Source organism: Schistocerca americana, chromosome 5 (genome assembly GCF_021461395.2).
Source record: "Schistocerca americana isolate TAMUIC-IGC-003095 chromosome 5, iqSchAmer2.1, whole genome shotgun sequence".
Taxonomy (NCBI): domain Eukaryota; kingdom Metazoa; phylum Arthropoda; class Insecta; order Orthoptera; family Acrididae; genus Schistocerca; species Schistocerca americana.
This window is the reverse complement of record NC_060123.1, coordinates 470,234,277-470,255,555: the sequence shown is the minus strand read 5'-3', so window position 1 is coordinate 470,255,555 and position 21,279 is coordinate 470,234,277. Positions and strand designations below refer to the sequence as shown.

Genomic DNA, 21,279 nt, shown 5'->3' with positions numbered 1-21,279 from the left:
TCCTATTACCATAAGCTCTGGGCATGCTTCAATGACCAGTGTATGGTGCGGCAGTGGAACATCGTGTATCGCAGGGAATGTGGATTTTGGCATGACCACCCAGATTGCGAGGTGTGCTGCGTGCTGATGAGATCCATTACTGTTGAGGTGGAACAGTTGTTAGCGGGCAACCTCTGGGGAATCTGCCGAACCTTAGTTGTATAGGCTTATTCAGGCACATTGGACTCTGTCTGAGTGGACCCTTGTTTCCCTAGCTCCTCGTGGGACCGAGATGAAACCCTCGAAATCATCTTCTCCTCCTCCCAGTGAGAAGGGTGTACCACCTGGAAGTATTCACACCCAGTCCTCCAAACGAATGAGGGAGGCTAGCCCTCTTGGTATCCTGCATCAGCTGAATTATGATAGCAGGAGTTGTAAATCAAAATGTGTTTTTGGTCATTAAGAGGAAGGAGAGGCATTTGAAAAAGTGTCACTCTTCTATATCCATAAAAGCTTGGAAGGACTTGGTGGAAGCTTGAAGTCTATTAAGCGGGTGTGGAATGGTTCCCTCCTGGTTGAGACTAAGAGGGCAAAGCTGGTGGAACTACTTACGAAAACCGAAAAATTGGATTAATATGATGTAACTCTTGAACTGCATAACTCCCTTAACTTGAGTAAGGGTGTGGTCACATGTCATGACATGGATATCGACATAGCCGAGCTTAAAAAGGAATGGGCATTACGGGGGGTAATGGATGTAGAGCAAAGGATGCGTAGAAATAATGGAGAAATTGAGAAGACTGCCACCTTCATTGTGGTCTTTAATTCTCCGTCGCTTGACTACATCATGCCAGGTTTCCTCTGACTCAGGGTTAGGCCTTATGTACCTAACCCTATGCATTACTACAAATGCCAGTGTTTTGGTCACATAACTCTTGAGTTGCAGGGGTGAAGTGACATGTGGGAAATGTGGAAAGGCAGCCCACGGAGGTGGGATTGACTGTTAATCTCCAGCAGTCTGTGTTAACTGCTCTGGGAGCCACCCAGTCTGGAGCTGAGACTGCCCTTTTTTGCAGAGGAACGAAAAATTCGGGAAATAAGTCACCGAACAGATCCCCTGTGCTGAAGCCACAAAGGACTATAAAGTGACTAAACCTCCCATCTTTACCACTTTTTATGCTTCCATGGTGCAGAAACCTGTTCGTAAGTTGACGCCTCAACGCAGACGTCTTCCAGTGTACAACCATCCACCACCAACACCTGTACTTGCATGTATACATGCCAAAGCAAAACAAGTAAGGATAAAACAATAAAGTATTTTAAAATGTCTTAGCTATGGTACATGGAGAGCAGACAGGACTTGTCTGCTCTGGTTTTACATGGCTTTTGTGTGATCTCGGCTGGATTATGGGTGCACGGTGTATGGGCCTGCGAGACCCTCTTATTTAAAGCTGTTGGATGTGGTGCACCATAAAGGAATTTGGTTGGCTACTGGGGCTTTTAGAACAAGCACCATACCAAGCCTCCGTGCAGAGGCTGGTGAACTGCCTCTTCACGTCAGGTGACAGCTACTTACCATGCACCAGGCATATAAAACACTGTAGACCCCATACACACCCATCTACCATAATGTTGCTCGGCCTCCACTGGAAAAGCTTATTTGTACTCAGCAATAGGCAACGAGGCCCTATGTCTTCTAGAAATGGGTGTGATCGGTCTTCATGTTTTACATTATGGTGGGAACAGATTTCCACCTTGGCTTCTCCAGAGGCCCTGACCTAGTTTAGACTCGACGAATTTTAAGAAAGATCACATGTCAGATTTTACATTTCAGTCTCTGTTTTTTAACATTTTAGATATGCATCATGGTTTCACCATAGTCTACACTGATGCCTCCAAGCAAGGAAATTCCCTTGGCTGCTCTGTTGTGTTCCCCCACCATTTCACCAGGATTCGCCTTCCTGATGAGTATACCATTTTCTCAGCAGAGCTCGACATGATCCTGAAGGCACTGGAGCATAAGCATCCTGTTGGGGGAAATGGTTTCTTATTTCCTCAAATTCCGTTAGTGCCTTACAATTGTTACAGAGCCTGTACCCGTACGAGGAGTTGGTCCGCCTGATGCATGATCAACTGTACTTGCTCCAACAGCAGGGTAAACGGGTCTCATTCTGCTGGGTGCCAGGTCATGTAGGGATATGGGGAAATGAACAGGCTGATCAGGCTGCCAAGAAGGCCTGTAGATGACAGGATGTGGCACAGTGTCCTATTCCCTCGCAGGCTGTCGTTTCTGCACTGCTCAAAAGAAGTACGTGCAGTTGTGGGATGAAGAATGGCTGGCGGTGAAGGCCAATAAGCTGCAGATGGTGAAGTCGACAACCTGACCGTAGCATTCCTCCTGGCAGTTGCTCAGGTGGGGTGAAGTAACCCTCACGCATCTTAGAATTGGCCTCTGCCCTCTCATGCATAGCTTTTTACTACAGTGAGAAGATCCCCCGTTTTGTGATACTTGTGGCGTGCACGTCTCTATCCACCGTATTTTAACAGAGTGCATTTTATATCGTGATGCAAGACCGGAAGCAATTATTGGTGGGGATCTGCCCTCTATTTTAGCTGAGATGAGTGTGACTGAGATTTTAAAGTTTTGTGATGTGTATGGAATCTGGCCTAAACTTTTAGGCTGGAGCTTTTAGTGTGTTGCAGAGTGGCTGGCCTCTCTCTCTCTCTCTCTCTCTCTCTCTCTCTCTCTCTCTCTCTCTCTCCCCCCCCCCCCCTCTCCCTCTCCCCCTCTCCCTCTTTTTTTTCCCCTCCAGTCAGCCATGTCCATCTGCTATATTGTTTTAGCTCTGTATTACACTTTCTTCCTGTGTCGTTAATGTTGTACTACTGATGCAATACTTCATTCCGTGGTTCTGTGTGGGTACGCACATAGTTTTCCAACTTTTGCTACATGTGTTTTACATTCTATTTTATCTTCCTGTTTTGTGTATTTTATGGACACCCCTCAATCTGTTTTCACTTGGGCGCTAAAGACATTGCTGTCATGTGCTGCATTCAAACATGTCCTTCTGTCCATCATACATTTTTTCTAACTTTTAACATTACTGTTCCAGTCACATTAGACAACTTTTGGAAAACGAGAAGGCTAATCCAAACACACTGCTTCCAGAAAAGGACTTCACTCCTCTTCATTATGTTGTTGGGTGTGATTCACTGTTGTTTGCTGAGGAAGTAGCAAAATTGTTTCTACAGCATGGAGGTGATCCAAACATCAGGTAAGAATGAGTATAATAGGACAGTATTTGAAGTCTTTTTGTTTTTTACTGTAAAAAGAGGATAATAAGAGTCCATAGTAAATAGTAGACTGTATTTTCTCTATGTGGTAGTCATAGTTAAAATTTTCAACTTGTCTTTCATATATTACTTATTCCGTTTTCTATTTCCATTAGTTACTTGTAAGATGATCTCTGAATACATTATTAGTATTTGAAAACTAGAAATTGCTGTCTTCATTTCTAGTATTCATTGTTCCCTTTTCTTTGTTAACTGATCAGTAGATCACTATTGTTTTAGCTCCAAATGCAGAAAAATCAAAGTTGATACATACGAGGAGGAAAAACCAATGCATAATGTTTGAATACAGTATTAATAGTGTGCTGCTCAACACAGTTATGTCGATTAAATATCTAGGCATAATGTTGCAAACGATATGAAATTGAAAGAGCATTTTAGGATTTTAGTAGGGAATGCAAATGGTAGACTTTGGTTTATTGGGAGAATTTTAGGAAAGTGTGTTTTATATGTAAAGGAGACCGTATTTTAGGAAAGTGTGGTTCATCTGTAAAGGAGACATTATATAGGACACTAATGCAACCCATTCTTTAGTATTGCTGGAGTGTTTGGGATCTGCACCTTGTTGGGTTAAAGAAAGACATCAAAGCAGTTCAGAGATGGCGTCTTAAATTTTTTGCCAGTAGGTTCAAACAACATACAAGTATTGCGGAGGTGCTTTGGGAACTCAAATGGGAGTCACTGGAGGAAAAGCGAAGTTCTTTTTGATGAGCACTATTGAGAAAAAAAATTAGAGGATGGGCATCTGAGGCTGACTGCAGAACTATACTACTGCCACCAATGCACATTTTGCATAAGTACCACAAAAGTAGCACTGAAAGACCTGAGTCGAAACAAAACCCTGGGAGTAGACAACATTCCATTGGATCTACTGATTGCCTTGGGAGAGCCAGTCCTGACAAAACTCTACCATCTGGTGAGCAAGATGTATGAGACAGGCGAAATACCCCAGACTTCAAGAAGGAGAAAAAACCTTGTTTCACAAAGCGCGTAGCACCCAGCGCACGTTGGTCTATCGATTACTCATATGCTTTTCGTGCGCCTTCCTGTTGGTTTTTGAATACACTCTGTAAGTTTATCTCTGAATGAATCAAAAGCCGCACGGGGTAGCCGTGCAGTCTAGAGCGACTTGTCACAGTTCACGCAGTGTAGGGCGACTTGTCACGGTTCGAGCGGCTCCCCCCGTCGAAGGTTCGAATCATCCCTCAGACATGGGTCTATGTGTTGTCATTAGTGGAAGTTAGATTAGTTAGTGTGTAAGCGTAGGGACCGATGACATCTGCAGTTTGCTCCCATATATATATATAAAAACAAAGATGATGTGACTTACCATACGAAAGCGCTGGCAGGTCGATAGAAACACAAACAGACACATACATACACACAAAATTCAAGCTTTCGCAACATACTGTTCCCTCATCAGGAAAGAGGGAAGGAGAGGGAAAGATGAAAGGAAGTGGGTTTTAAGGGAGAGGGTAAGGAGTCATTCCAATCCCGGGAGCGGAAAGACTTACCTTAGGGGGGAAAAAAGGACGGGTATACACTCGCTCGCTTGCGCTCGCTCGCTTGCGCGCGCGCGCCCACACACACACACACACACACACACACACACACACACACACACACACACACACATCCATCCACACATATACAGACACAAGCAGACATATACAGAGGCGAAGAGTTTGGGCAGAGATGTCAGTCGAGGCGGAAGTGCAGAGGCAAAGATGTTGTTGAATGACAGGTGAGGTATGAGTGGCGGCAACTTGAAATTAGCGGAGATTGAGGCCTGGTGGATAACGGGAAGAGAGGATATATTGAAGAGCAAGTTCCCATCTCCAGAGTTCGGATAGGTTGGTGTTAGTGGGAAGTATCCAGATAACCCGGACGGTGTAACACTGTGCCAAGATGTGCTGGCCGTGCACCAAGGCATGTTTAGCCACAGGGTGATCCTCATTACTAACAAACACTGTCTGCTTGTGTCCATTCATGCGAATGGACAGTTTGTTGCTGGTCATTCCCACATAGAATGCGTCACAGTGTAGGCAGGTCAGTTGGTAAATCACGTGGGTGCTTTCACACGTGGCTCTGCCTTTGATCGTGTACACCATCCGGGTTACAGGACTGGAGTAGGTGGTGGTGGGAGGGTGCATGGGACAGGTTTTACACCGGGGGCGGTTACAAGGGTAGGAGCCAGAGGGTAGGGAAGGTGGTTTGGGGATTTTGTAGGGATGAACTAAGAGGTTACGAAGGTTAGGTGGATGGCGGAAAGACACTCTTGGTGGAGTGGGGAGGATTTCATGAAGGATGGATCTCATTTCAGGGCAGGATTTGAGGAAGTCGTATCCCTGCTGGAGAGCCACATTCAGTGTCTGATCCAGTCCCGGAAAGTATCCTGTCACAAGTGGGGCACTTTTGTGTTTCTTCTGTGGGAGGTTCTGGGTTTGAGAGGATGAGGAAGTGGCTCTGGTTATTTGCTTCTGTACCAGGTCGGAGGGTAGTTGCGGGATGCGGTAGCTGTTGTCAGGTTGTTGGTGTAATGGTTCAGGGATTCCGGACTGGAGCAGATTCATTTGCCATGAAGACCTAGGCTGTAGGGAAGGGACCGTTTGATGTGGAATGGGTGGCAGCTGTCATAATGGAGGTACTGTTGCTTGTTGGTGGGTTTGATGTGGACGGACGTGTGAAGCTGGCCATTGGACAGGTGGAAGTCAACATCAAGGAAAGTGGCATGGGATTTGGAGTGGGAGCAGGTGAATCAGATGGAACCAAAGGAGTTGAGGTTGGAGAGGAAATTCTGGAGTTCTTCTTCACTGTGAGTCCAGATCATGAAGATGTCATCAATAAATCTGTACCAAACTTTGGGTTGGCAGGCTTGGGTAACCAAGAAGGCTTCCTCTAAGCGACCCATGAATAGGTTGGCGTACGAGGGGGCCATCCTGGTATCCATGGCTGTTCCCCTTAATTGTTGGTATGTATGGCCTTCAAAAGTGAAGAAGTTGTGGGTCAGGATGAAGCTGGCTAAGGTAATGAGGAAAGAGGTTTTAGGTAGGGTGGCAGGTGATCGGCGTGAAAGGAAGTGCTCCATCGCAGCGAGGCCCTGGACGTGCGGGATATTTCTGTGTAAGGAAGTGGCATCAATGGTTACAAGGATGGTTTCCGGGGGGTAACGGATTGGGTAAGGATTCCAGGCGTTCGAGAAAGTGGTTGGTGTCTTTGATGAAGGATGGGAGACTGCATGTAATGGGTTGAAGGTGTTGATCTACGTAGGCAGAGATATGTTCTGTGGGGGCTTGGTAATCAGCTACAATGGGGCAGCCGGGATGATTGGGTTTGTGAATTTTAGGAAGAAGGTAGAAGGTAGGGGTGCGGGGTGTCGGTGGGGTCAGGAGGTTGATGGAGTCAGGTGAAAGGTTTTGCAGGGGGCCTAAGGTTCTGAGGATTCCTTGAAGCTCCGCCTGGACATCAGGAATGGGATTACCTTGGCAAACTTTGTATGTGGTGTTGTCTGAAAGCTGACGCAGTCCCTCACCCACATACTCCCGACGATCAAGTACCACGGTCGTGGAACCCTTGTCCGCCGGAAGGATGACGATGGACCGGTCAGCCTTCAGATCACGGATAGCCTGGGCTTCAGCAGTGGTGATGTTGGGAGTAGGATTAAGGTTTTTTAAGAAGGATTGAGAGGCAAGGCTGGAAGTCAGAAATTCCTGGAAGGTTTGGAGAGGGTGATTTTGAGGAAGAGGAGGTGGGTCCCGCTGTGACAGAGGACGGAAGTGTTCCAGGCAGGGTTCAATTTGGATAGTGTCTTGCTTTTTGATTGTAGTAGACCTAATAGACATTTGATATTGGTACTCCGTGAATTATATCGTGTTATAAATATGACCATTGTTGCCAAAACAGTCTCGTTTATTTGGTGTGTGTTAAAATTGCTGCAATATTAGGCAGGCTTATTTCATTTTATCTAGCAGACAGTGACAAAACACATGTAATCAGATCGCCACACCACTCTTGGATACTATTTGTATTAACAGCTTTTTCACAATTCAACAACGACATTTCAATTTTTCATGTAGCAAAAAGTTTGACGAACTTTGATGAGGTAATAGATTCTTTCCCAGAAAGGAAAGCACGCCATGTAAAGCTGTAGCAAGATTAGAGAGGAAGAAAAGCTAGGACTTAAGGTCTTTACTTGTTTTATGTATCCTATATTTAATTTTATGTCAAACAAAACAGCAAGTTATTAGCTAACAGGCAATAAAGAGTGCAAATTTTCTGCAGAGTTCTCGTTCTCCCGATTACAAATAATCCCATCCAGTATTAATTGTGTGTTTTTTATTTTTATTTACTTATTTTTTTTAAAGAGGGGCAGGATGTCAAACCGGTCTACTGGGAGCAGGAGAGGCACCACAGGACATTTTAATTTCCACTGTCCTGAATGTAGTTTGATGGCATCCAGTACAAAATATACACGATTCAGTTCCACAGAGCGAAATGCAGTGTTGTGCGATAGAAGAATGCTGTATGAAGAGGGGTGGCACTGCGCTCTGGCACATGTAAGACCAAATAATATGTCTTACATTTCCTTGAACATATGTTTTACGTATGAGACTCTTCAGAAAGATGTGCGCTACAGAATTATCATATTTTTGAAAATTCGATTTTTTAAAATTTTTGACGTCTTATCTCAAATGCTCGAGGGAGGGGGCCAGGGGTGGGGGGCTGGGAGGGGAGGGGCGGGGGACGCCACTATCTTAGTATTGCCCCGGTTCGGAAATATCATAGATCCGGGACTGATGTGCAGAGCAGTGAGAATTATAGTGGGGAAGTATTTAGTCTCTACGTGACCTGTGTTTACATTTAATGATTTTGCTATTTACTCTTCGTTTACTGCTCTCACGTCAAATGAAAATAAAATGGATTTCTGTGGGCGGGAGCTATCAAGTGAATTAAAATACGTTCACATAATTACGGAAGGCTAATATACGTTATTAGTTTCAGATTTTATTTCCACTTTTCTGACAGCCATGCATGAATCGCCTTGTAGAACAATGAAGTTATTTTTGTCGGTTTGCAAAAGAAATTTGGTTTTTATTAATATTTTATGCTGAAGCAGTCAATGTGTTTGGTACAGTGTTTAGTTCCACACTATTGGCTAATTTCAACTGCTCGCTGCATTTCAAGTGCACTTTTTCATCTTCTAGCACGTGGCATTATGGCCTAATAAAGAATCAAAAATGAGTTAATACAGTACTGGTACTCCAAGAAAATTTACATTCTGAAACCAACAATGAAAAGCTTAATATCAGGTCGAGGCCTACTTCATTGGGAATCTGGACATACGAATGTGCTCTTTAAGTATGCACTTTAAATGTGCCATTTTAGTATGGTTCACGGAATTCCGATGCTGTTGGAGTATCCTCTGATGTTTTTCTTTTCTTTTATGACATACTGTAAGATCTTTCAATGTTTTACACGTACGAACATATGGGCTTCATGCATCATAGCAGTTGCCAAAGCGCGGTGGTGCCTGTTATCTGGCACTCTCTGACGACTACTGAAACGAACCTATTTGTAACAGGTCATGGGAAAATATTGCGAATGGTTGGTTGAAAAGCGTTATTTTCAAAGTAAATTTCCTTTTACGCAAGTTGAACTAGGTGCGAGAGTGTACGATGAATTTCTTAAATCAAACAGTATTTGATGACGAGCCAGTTAGAAGAATTTTGAGCCTAGATCAGACATTCATGTTGTTATTATGAACAAATTGATGTATTGCTATGGGAAGCTCTTTCTCCTCTGCGGCAGCTAATTTATTTGTGGAAAACTTTGAGGACAGGTCACTGGACTCGGTTAAAAAATTTACTGGTAAGTTTGTGTGATATATTTTAAAGTGTAACGTGCAAAAAATGTCAACATTATATTTGAAAACTTAGCTTCTCTTGCAGCTTATTAACCTTAGAGACCAATATTATATGTGTAAGCTTTGCTTTCCTTGTAGCAACACTATGTATATTAATTTAAAACATAACTTTTGCTGTTGGTGTATCCGCACTACTTAACTCTGATGTTGCCGTTAGCTGACTACATCATGTGTCCTGTGGTCTGATTAACCGCTGTCATCGGCTGGCGGGATCACGTTACATGAGCTATGACTGGCTTACAAAAGCGCATCGCAATCTCGATTACAATGGTTCGGAAAGTAACATGCGATGTTTGGTGGAATATGAATTTATATTTTCATAATACGAAAATATGCAGCGTACATGTTGCTGCACATCAAAAATCTTTCCAGAGTTTGTTCCCTGAGTTTCGTTTTCTAATGTGCCAGGAAATTCTACACCCGTGTCTACAAACATTACCATTCAAAGGACTGATAAGTTTTACAGTTCCAAGGGAAAATATACTGTCACTTAATAACATGGAAAAAGTATGTTTTCAGCCGGGAGAAAGTGCATTTTGATGCGGGGAAAAATCCGGGATTTTTTTTTTTTTTTTTTTTCGTTGTCCACGTATACACTCTGTTATGGAATAATTTGCATTCATCTTAGCCTACCAATAAAGGTCTTTAACATTACTATGAATCAGAGAGACCTGTGACCATTTGTGCTGCTCTTCTTCATATACATTCAGTTTCTTCTGTTAGTCCAGTTTTGTATGGGTTCCATACATTTCAGCACGTTCTAAGATGAGAAGCACAAACACTATGTAAACTGTCTCCTTTGTTGACCGACAGTATTTTTCCAGTATCCTGCAAATGAAAACTGCCAGCTGTTTTATCTGTGACTGAGCCTATGTGATATTCATACAAATTGTTAAACACAGTGTGTTAGCTGTTATCAATCCTGGTAACTCCATTGGCTGTCTGTTAAGTTTTGGGTTGCTATTGTGTGCTTGGTCTTTAATATACAACATGAAGAAAAGGACCTGCAGCACACTTCTGTGTCACCCCTGAAGCTATTTCTAATTCTGTTGACTCTCTGTTCAAGACAACATGCTGCATCTTCCCTACCATGGAATCCTCAATCAGGTCACCAATTTTGTTTCACACTCCACGTGAAAACACTTTTGTTGTGGTATGGAGCCAATTTTGTTTCAGAAGTCAAGAAACATTGCTTCCATCATGATTTCTGTGATTCATGACTTACAGGATGTTATGTGAGGTAAGTGAAAGTTGAGTTTCACATGATCGGCGTTTTCAGAATATGTGCTGACTGGCCTGGAGGAGATCATTCTCTTTGAGGTAACTCAGTTTGCTCGATCTCAGAATATGTTCTAAGAGTCGACAACAAATGGATGTCAAGGATATTAGACAATAGTTTTGTGGATAACTTCTGTTACCTTTCTTATATAGGTCTGTTACCTTCCTTATATAGGTCTGTTACCTTCCTTATATAGTTCTGTTACCTTCCTTATATAGGGTTGTGACCTGTGCTTTTTTTCCCCATCATTAAGCGTAGCTTTTTGTTTGAGGGATCTACAGTATACTGTGGTTGAAAATGGAACCAGCTCTGCTGAAAATTCTGTATAGTTTGTGACAGGAATGTACTGGGACCTAGAGCTTCATTTAATTGTAGTGATTGTTTCTCTCATGGAATTATTAGCCAACTTTCACGTGGTTTGAGTTTTTGAGGGCTGTGTTGACAGATTTTGGCTGGAAAATTGCAATGAAACTCATTATTTAACAAGGGTTCTGTCTAAAACCCATTGTTTGTATCTTCTACCTGAAACAAACTTATTAGCAACATGTAGCTCCATGTATATAGATCTGTAAAGCATGCTAACTGCTTGCCAGTCATATAACTGATGTTTCTGTACCTTTTGTTATTATTGTTGCCTGTATAGTAATTTACATTGATATTTGCACTTATATATTTTGCTTAATCTCTTTCTGTCACTGTCTTCTATTAAGTGTTTTGTGTGTTTCGTCTGTTTGGTGAGTAGTGATCTACCCACTTATACACAGGTGCAATGACTGTGTGTTGATAACTGCTGTCTTGATATAACTATAAATACGACTGATGCTGTCCTAACTATCAGCAACATAACTTTGTATGAGGAGGGGCAAACCTTAAGTTATTTCATCCTTAGATAGTATTTTTTCCAGTTGAAAACACCATGTTTGTTCCATACTGATCTCCAGTTGCTTTTTTTCCTACTGGATATAGACAAAGTAAAGTGCTTGTGGAAAGATCTACCAAGAGCCATTGTCTGGCATGGTGCATCAGCATGCGTATAGTATGCATCTCTGGTTGCACATTGAATTTTTAGTGTTTATTTTTTCTGTTTGTGTGCTGACATTTATTCTGCCACTGTAGTGTTCATAATGGGTGACATCAGGAAGATACAAAAATATTGAGTAAACAACCAAGAATGATATCCTTCCATGTATATGTTTTAGAGAACAGTGTTAAAAGAATGCTGTCCATCTGACACTGTCGTATACCTGCCTTTTTAAGTGCACGCCATTATGAAAGGGCATGATGAAAAATGCCTCTGAATTATTTATGTGAAAACTCATGAATTTTTTAAAATAAAACGAAGTTCATTTTCATTCTACATCTCCCTTCTTATTGTCTACACATTTGCAGCCCTCTGCTGCTAGATGGCTATGAATTATAGCATCTAGCATGATATAATGTAACTATTTCAGCGCATGAGAAACAGCATGCTGTAATTGAGCTTCTGATGCAAAGAGTTCGTCCACACATCAAGCACCCTTTTCTTCAGAATGACAATTCCAGACCACACAAGTGAGATCAGACATCTGCAACAATCAGATATCGTGGGTTCACTGTCATTGATTATCCTCCATACAGTCTCTACTTTGGCCCCATCAGATTTTATCTGCTTTCAAAACTTGAAGACCTTCGAGGACTTCACTTTGGTAGTGCTAAAATGGGGCAATCAGAGGTGAACTTGTGGCGCTATCAACAAAGTCAAACATTCTACAGTGACTGTCTCAACAAACTGGAATGTTAATTTTATTTAAAAAGCTTTGAGATTTCACATAAATTCATAACCATTAGATTTCAGCATGTTCATGTAGTATAAGGCATATCACCTCAATGATTCCACTTTTTGTGACTATATTTGACGTAATATATTTTTTTTCATGATTGTGTGTGACATGTAGTACTGAAAATCAAATTTTTTATTACGTTGTCATTCCTTATATGCTTCTGACATTCACCTGTTCTAATTATGGCTGATGCTGTGATTTCAATTTGAATCTACAAATTTCAGATAATTTAACTTTCTGTGCTTTGGCTTATGGCACCAACTCTTAGTAAAATTTGTCAGCTTGAATAGGTGAACTTTTCAATGCAATTCCTATGTTTATTGCCCATGACCCTTCTTAACCCTGACTATTAAGATTTATCTTGACATTTCTATCTTAACATTCTTGTTGGTCCCAGAACGGAAGATTTTTTGTTTCAGTTTGTCTTCTATCGCTAATTTAGGGAAAAATTAATTTATGTGGGACATTCTGATTATTTCTTTTTAGAACTAGGTTTTGAATTCATTGCAGTCCAAGCAATTATTAAATATGCTAAAAAGTGTTATTTGTGATGTTGTGAGTTGTTATTGTAACAAATTTATCTATGGAAAGGACAGGCAACATTATCATTTCTTAATATACAGGAATTCGGATGGGTTGACACCAGTACATGTTGCTGCTGCTTGGGGCCATGCAGATCTGCTGAGGCTTTTGCTTCTGAATGGTGGGGATCCATGGCTTCAGGATAATGAAAGCTGTACTGCATTTCATTATGCTGTCCAGGAGGCTCATTGGAATGTAGCTGAAGTACTTCATCAGTTTCATTTGAAAGATATTTCTCTGCAGCAAGCCAATAACAGCTCCATTGAGAAACCAAAGTATGAGGTAAATCTTGGTAAGTTTGGTAATATTTGTTTGGAATAATCAGATTGCCTGACACAACTTATTAGTTCTGAGGTGATACTGGTGTTGTTCCACTAGTTCCTGCAGATTCCAGAGAAAGGTACGATGTATCACTTAAAGACAGCAGCTACACTACAGCCTGTATATAAAAATTTTTTTGAATAAGTTATTGTTGAAACTTTTAGGTTTTATGTAGAATGAAATAAAAGACAAAAAAGATTGGAAATTCAGCCTGAATGATTGGTGCTGAGCAACTCCATAATGTGAAGTAAGTATGTGCTTTCACCACAATCACCACTTCATCCTGCCCCCTCCCCCCCCCCCCCCCCCCCCCTTCTTTGCCCTCCCATTCCCACCCCGCCCCTGGGGGGGAAGGTTGAAAAAAAAAAAAAAAAAAAAGAAGAAGAAGAAGCCTCTCTTGTTTCCTTTCAAAGGGTTGTGGCTGAATTTCCATTCCTTTCCTTGTTCAGAGAGCTTGTGTTCAGCCTGTAACAACTAAATTGTTGAGAGTACTTCAAGGTCTAATCTTCTACTCTTTTGTCTTCCCTCTTGTCCTCCTCCCACTGCTTACTTCCTCCCTTATTCTTCATTCTTTCCCAATGCAAATTTGAAATAGCTCCAGCTGTGTAAAATTAAATCAACTCTATTCTTAAGAATTTGTTGTATTCATTTACATTGTGCCATTTGTTTATTTTCAGTTACTATTTTACATCTAATAGTTCCTGTCTCTTAAATGCTGTTGCTTTAATTGTTATTAAGTGGAATTAGTGAGATAGCATATGTAAGTATTCGTTAAGTCAGCTGTTATTAATCAATCACCAACAAATGAAACAGTCATTATGTATTTAATATTGGTTAAGTTTTGTGTGTATTTCTTATTATTATTAAACTGTATTTGCAACCTGTGACTCCTCGTTGTGTATTACAACTCTTTCTTGGCAGGGGAACAGAAATGTATGATTGTATTTTATCTGAATTTTGGATCATCACATTTTGTCCGGTGACAAATTGGATATCACTGCAATGAGTTTCTCTTCTTACGTCATCACAAGTTTACAATTTCCTTGCAGAATAGTTACCCATCTTTTGATTAAAATTATGTAGCTGGTGTCTTGTAACAAATAAGCCAGGCAACACAATCAATACAGTTTAAATTGCTCTTTTTTATGTACTGTATTGCTTCGTTACTGGCACTGATACTGTAACTGTAGCACCAGTCAGTTTGCAAAATAAACTCAAGGACTTGCTCACAATTTATGAGAAACTGAACTGTTCATGTGTGTGTACACACTTGCTAATAAAACTTCACTGCTCGCATATGTCATTAGCGGAAAAATTCCAGTCTGCAATGAAACTGCTCAATGATAAGTGCCTAGCATTACAAAAGGCGAAATCTTCTAAAGTACATTGTGCACTTAGACTAATCAAAGCTACAAACTATTACAGTGCAGCCAGTTGCCACCCAAAATCAATCGCTGACTCTGTTAGTGTGAAGGATACAGAGCTCCTTTATCTGTCGGTAAACCCGAGATCAAGATTCTCTAGAGCCTTACAGAAGTCATCCAGTCCAGGACGCACAGCATCTGCTACATGAAATGTTTTGACTCTTTAAAGCCCTTTCTCACCACTCATCAGTTCCCATCTAAATTATGCGATGTCACTATTACACCCTTGTAATTGATCTGCTATTGGCTGTAGCATCTGTAGCTCCCCCATCTTCGCACTCTGTCATAGTGCCATGCAGTAAGTTGCAAATTTGCAAAACTTTGAAGCACTTGGCCAACTTTAACAACTATAATGAAACAAAAGTTATGTACTTCCATGAATGTTTCACCAGATAAAAGAATCTCAGGTTCAATAATGTCTGAATTTGTTGTCTGAACCAAGTACAGGAACAGTGCAATTGTTTTGATTTGTGTTCTGATCTCTGCAGCTGTCAGAGGATAATGAAATATGTTGTATATTTGGTTGAATCTGTTTAATCCATCTCACGATACAGGTACAGATTTCTGAGCTACCTCACTTTCAGTTCAATCCGAGCATAGCAGAATGCATCATTTGTCTAAGAAAGTTCATAGATAGTCAAATTGTTTGCTCATATTTTCAGACTACAGGACATTTAACTGACTTCACTTGCAAGACAGACTGTAAATGAAATGAGTCAAGGATACAGAGCTCTTGCCTGCTTTACATCTTCCATAATCAGTAGCTATTTCTTGATTGCACTCATTTTTCCTTGCAATATGCTCATTATACTCTTTTTCCATTGCTTTCTTTTCTTCATAATTATATGCTTTCTCATGACTCACACATTTTTGACATTTCCTTTTTAAGTTTGCATAAGGCAAGACTGTAGTTCTGATCAAATGGTCTTCTAAAAGTTATTTTGCTGGCTGGTTTGAAGTCCATACATTCTTCCTTATATAGACTGTATATTTTTGATATGCTTACAAGGGGAGGCCCTGCTGTTGGAATCACTGATTTATTTCAAACTTTGTACACCTTTAGTAAGTCATTAAAACAACATAAAGTGCAAGTAGCAAGATCACTACTATAGCAGTTCCAAGAAAGTCGCAAGAGAAGTTTTATGCGTCTGTTATGTACCTGATGTATGTGTGCGAAGGTGCCGATTCTAAGAAGTTGGTATGGTAATGTGGTTAGCCTACGCAGTTCACAAGACAGTCGAACACAGTTCGAATCTGTCTTGCATGTTACGCTGTCTTCCACCTTTAAGCTCTCAGGTTTTCAAATCTTGTCCAGTGCAGCCCCCCAACAATCAGTCTTTCCTTCTCATCCTGTCTGGTAAGTCTCTCGTGACCCGTGATTCTGGGCGACTTTCCTAGAATCTACCTCTTTTCCTAGACCTCTCCAGTCCTCCTCCTTCACCCTTCTTCCTTCCCCTTCAACCCTTTCACCTGAAGGAGGATCCACTGGCTCCGAAAGTTTGCCTAGTTATAATCTTTTTTGTGTGTTCTGCCACTGCTTGGTGAGTACTTTTTTTTATCCAGCCAATCATCTTATTTTTTTCAAAAATTGATTGTTTTTGTTGTCCTGAACTTTCACATGAGAAACAGAAATTTACGCGCATCTATTATTCTCACCAAATCCTCGAAAATATATATAAAATGAATATTGAAGAAGTTACCTTTTTATTTACTTTTCACCTTTCACTGACATATTGGAGGACAGCATTCACATTTGTTTTAAAAATATGAATTTAAGTTTCTTGTGTGATGTTTCTGTTTCTCTGTATTGGAAACAACAGTATGAAGGCAGGGTCATTCAACATCATATCATGCATGTCATGTCACCCATCACCTTAGATTTTCATGAAACTGTGCACTTTTTCTTATGCTTATAATGTAAGAACGTGCACAAAATCTTTTTGCTCTCAGACTAAAACATTTTTAATATTAAACAATAGAAAATCCATGATGGAATATAACAATATTAGAGAAAGAAAGTTGCTACTTACCATATACCAGAGATGCTAAGTTGCAGACAGGCACAACAAAAAGATTCTCACAGAACCGATGGACGCTGAGGCTGCCGTCACGCCACCGCTGCCGTTGCCCATGGAGGTCGTTGCTCCCCTCCTTATCTGAGCATACCCAGCAGCGATGCATGGTGGCGGTGGCACCGCTGTCGGAGTCGTGGGTTGAGGCGGCAGAAGCCGCGAAGCCTCCAATTCTGGCGGAAACAACCAGCGGCAGAAAACTGAGGATGCCACAAATGAATCTGGTTCCGGAGTCCCTTGACAGTGCTGTGCTGCAGCAACCAGAAATGAGAAATAAGGCATGGCCAAGCCGGCGAAGAATGCGCCCCTGCTCCCAGCGCTGCCTGCCAGAGAAAACGCGATAGAACACCAAACACACGGTGCGAAGCCAGAACGAGGTGAAGCAGCGGGATCGCATGGTGGCGGGTGCAAAAGCTGCAGGAGTGACCGATGGGTGCGGCCATGTAGCAATTCCACTGGGGAATGGGTGCTGTGCGGCTGAGAGCGATATGAAGCAAGGAAAGTCCAGAGTGCTCACTCGCGAGAGTGCGTGGCTTGCAACTTACTCATCTGCGCTTTAAACGTACGCACAAAGTGTTCAGCCTCACTGATTGACTGGGGATGTAACGGGGCTGAGGTCAGATGGTGAATGAATGCCATTAGCAGCACAGAACGCTCCCAACTCTGAGGACACGAATTGGGGGCCATTGTCAGAGACAATAACTTCAGGAAGGCCCTCAATGCAAAAAATAGATGTTAAAACCCGAACAGTACTTGCAGATGTAGAAGAAGACATAGGTACAACAAAGGGGAAGTTGCTGTACGCATAAATAACTATCAACCAGCGGGTGTCTCAGAAAGGACCTGCAAAATCAATATGAACGTGCTGCCAAGGTGCAGTAGGAGTCAGCCACGCAGAGAAGTGCTGGCAGGGAGCAGATTGATGCTCCGTGCAAGAGTGACAGTTAGCAAGCAAATTCTCAATTTGTTTATCAATGCCGACTCAAGTGCAGTGATGACGTGTTAATTGCTTCATCTGCACTATACCCCCAGAATTTCAGATTGCAACGAATGAGGTACAACCACATGAGACTGATCATTGTCAGTTCGTAACAAGATAACGTCATGGTGTACAGACAAGTTGTGACATTGTGCAAAGTAATGTCGAACAAGTGGATCTCGAATCTGCGTAGCAGATGGAGTCCATTGAGTACGAATATACTGCAAAAGAATCTGCAAAGAAGCGTCAGTGGCTGTCACGGAAGCAATGCGACGAAAATCCACCGGAGACCATCAGCTAATTCCTTATCTTGCAAATCAATGAACATGCATGACCATTCGGAAGAATCAAACTCTTCGTCAGGACTGATAGGGAGACAGGACAAAGGCATCAGCATTGCAATGCTGGGCCATAGGCCTTAACAAGATTTCGTGACTGTAGTTAGACAAAAACAAAGACCAATGTTGCAACTTTTGTGCAGTACGGGCCGGTACTGGCTTTGACGGGTGAAACAACAACATCAAAGGCTTATGGTCGGTGACCAAATAGAACTTGCGACCGTACAAAAAAATCATGAAACTTTGACATTCCATAGACAATAGCTAAAGCTTCTTTCTTGATTTGAGAACAGTTTTGCTGGGCAGAATTGAGCAACTTAGACGCAAAAGCGAATTAATGCGGTTAGGGAGAACCGCTCCAATGCTGTGAGAGGATGCATCAACAGCCAAAACAACTGGGTTGGGGGGATCGACAGGAATCAAACAGAGATCACTCAACAAAGCAGATTTGAGCTTGTGGAAAGTAGCGTCACATTCCGAAGACCAAGCAAAAGGAACGTTCTTACACTGAAGATGATGCAAAGGCACTGCAATCTGTGCTGAATATAATATATGATTTTTGCCCAACACAGACGGAAGTTCTTTCAAGTTCCTGGGCGCTGGCAAGTCTCTAATAGCACTGAGATGTGACGGCGAGGGGTGGATACCTTGTCCATTAATCATATGTCCTAAATACTGAATCTCAGTTCGAAAAAATTTGCACTTATCTCTGTTACACTTTAGTCGTGCCTGCAAAAGTACAGTAAATAAGGCACACAAATTCTGTAAATGTTTACCTGGGGTGCGACCTGATACAACTATATCGTCCACGTAATTTGAGCAACCAGGGACAGTGGCAAACAACTGCTGCAAGTAAGGCTGCGTTCACACTGCCGACCGGGCCGGCCAGGGATGACGCGTACTGGCTCGGCTCGTGCCTAGCCAGCTCAGGCCGACGTGTAGTGCATTCACATTGCGCGCCGCGCCGAGCCGGGACGGTGAAATGGAGGAAAATCCACTTCTCCGATTTTCATGTTTTAAAAACTCTTAGCCGTATATAAGACTTCGCCCCATCGTTTTATGAACTTATTTTTTCCTTAAAAGCGTTACTTACGTCGTGAAATAAGAAAAAGTTTACTTTTCGTTTCGCGTGATTTCTTAGTTTCGTAACGCTTCTCAACCGATTTTGAAGAAAGTGTGCGGCTAAAAAATCTGATTTTTGTACACGTTGTATTGTAACATCTTAGCTTCGTATTGAATCATTTATCTTTCCATATTTCTTAACAGTCATTGTGAAATGATGCTATTTGTCAACGTTGTGCACTTGATTTACAAATCTTGTAGTGAAAAAGTTATGTAGCAGGTAGCTTACTGTTAGATCCGTTTTAGACCATACATTGTTGGAAATGAAATGTAGCTAAAAGTACCAAAAAGTTTTTGAAATGATAATGATAATGATACTGATATCTGTCTCTGGTCACAAGTAATGCGAGCTACTCAGTGGCGTCAGTGCCGCGTCCGCAAACCACGGAGTTCGCGCAGTTACAGCTTGGTTTAGTGTAGTCATATAATGCAGGACAGAAAAAAACTAATTACTTGTGATCAGCGCAGACCTAGTGTCGGACCCTCGTATTATTTTAATGGTCTCATTGTCTAGATAAATCCAAATGTATAATAATTTTTCCCCCCGGCTACTGGACAATCATCTGCTATGCTTTTATAATTGGCCACACGTTGCATCACAAAAGACAAACAATTATTTGTCATCAACATCCTACAATTAGTATAATGTACATTTCGAACTAAAAGATAAGAATATATTAATCTAAGAAGAGATCTTGCACCTGATGCATTGTAAAACTAATCACAAAAGCAAACTGGAGATTTGTGATACCTTTACTGCAGAAACTGAAGCGCAATTCTGTAGTCTCGTTGTCTACTTCGACAGAAAAAATAATGGGGAGTTAATGAAACTACTGTAGATCGACACAGATGTGCGTTTCATTGTTCTTCATTGTTTTTTTTTTTCTTCCTTGGCGGGCTGCGCTGCATTGTCAAGGTAATCCCCACTCTTTGGCTAAATGGCTGTTAGCTGCCGGAGGCCAAATAAATAAATTTAAAAAAGATCCCCACCCTTCGACAGCTGACAAGCAAGTCAGTAGAAAACGTAGCTGCAGTCAACAGTTGCTCGCCTTTAGCTAGTCTGTGCTGTCGTGTAGAACAATGTCTTCACTCTTTTATTGGTATTGTTTTGACTCTGCAGTAACTCGTCGAGTTTTGAAGTACAGAAGAACTAGGGGGTTATGGATTCATCCCATAAATAGCGACAGACATTTAGGAGAGTTTTTTTCTTTACATGAAGAACTTAAAAACTGTCCTGAAAAATTTTATTCATATTACAGAATGAATCATAATACATTTCAGTATGTGCTGCAGAACATTCAAGACAAAATTTCAAAACAGAACACAAATTTCCGCAGAAGTATAACAGCAGAAGAAAAATTGTGTATAACGATAGGGTAAGATTCGTTAGTATACACTTTTTGGTTTGCAGTAGAACTTTGTACGGCATTCACTACCTCCAATTAATTGTAGTCATGCTTTTGTATTTTAAATTTCACAAATGCTTACCTCTGAGGGGAAGAGAGTTTATGGGACTCCTGAGAATCATTAGGAAATAATTAGCTTCGTCATTTTGGGTAATGTCTTGCTGTGCCTTCAACGAAGAATCACAGAAACACTCCTTCAGAATTTTCCAAGTTTTTTCTTCTTTTTTCTTCATGATGCAGTACTTGGCAGTGGTGATGGTTCATCATGTGGGGCCACTGATGACCCCACATAATTCTTTTCATTACCTTGTAAGATAGACAGATTGATAGGCGAAGAGTTTTGAGATAATGCCCTTTGACTCAGTGGTTCTATTTCCACTGATAAGGAACTGTGCATAGCTCTTGGAACTCAGGAAAATCATATGACAGAACAAAGCCCGAGTGGAATTGCATTTTAGTATACTATTCACTGGATCACATGACCTTATTTTGCCAAGTTATAAAAGTTATTCTCTGTAACTGTCTCTCAGGTCTTTGCATTTCGATTTCATTATTCTAATTGAAAGAATATAGAAGGATGCAAGAAAATGTCTCTTTAATTATTTATTGTTGTATAACTGTGAAATGACATGGACTAAGTAAATATCTACCGTGCAAACAAAACTGTAAAAACTTCGCCCAAC

The 21,279-nt window shown here is 41.3% G+C and overlaps 1 protein-coding gene across 1 annotated transcript in view; it reads left to right on the top strand.

Moving 5' to 3' along the window:
* Positions 1-21,279, top strand: part of LOC124616453 — a 110,874-nt gene that overhangs the window by 21,763 nt on the left and 67,832 nt on the right. Inside the window, exons 2-3 of the mRNA XM_047144761.1 lie at positions 3,093-3,254; positions 12,976-13,226. Of these exons, the coding sequence (XP_047000717.1) occupies positions 3,093-3,254; positions 12,976-13,226 (413 nt within the window). The remainder of the gene's footprint in view (positions 1-3,092; positions 3,255-12,975; positions 13,227-21,279) is intronic.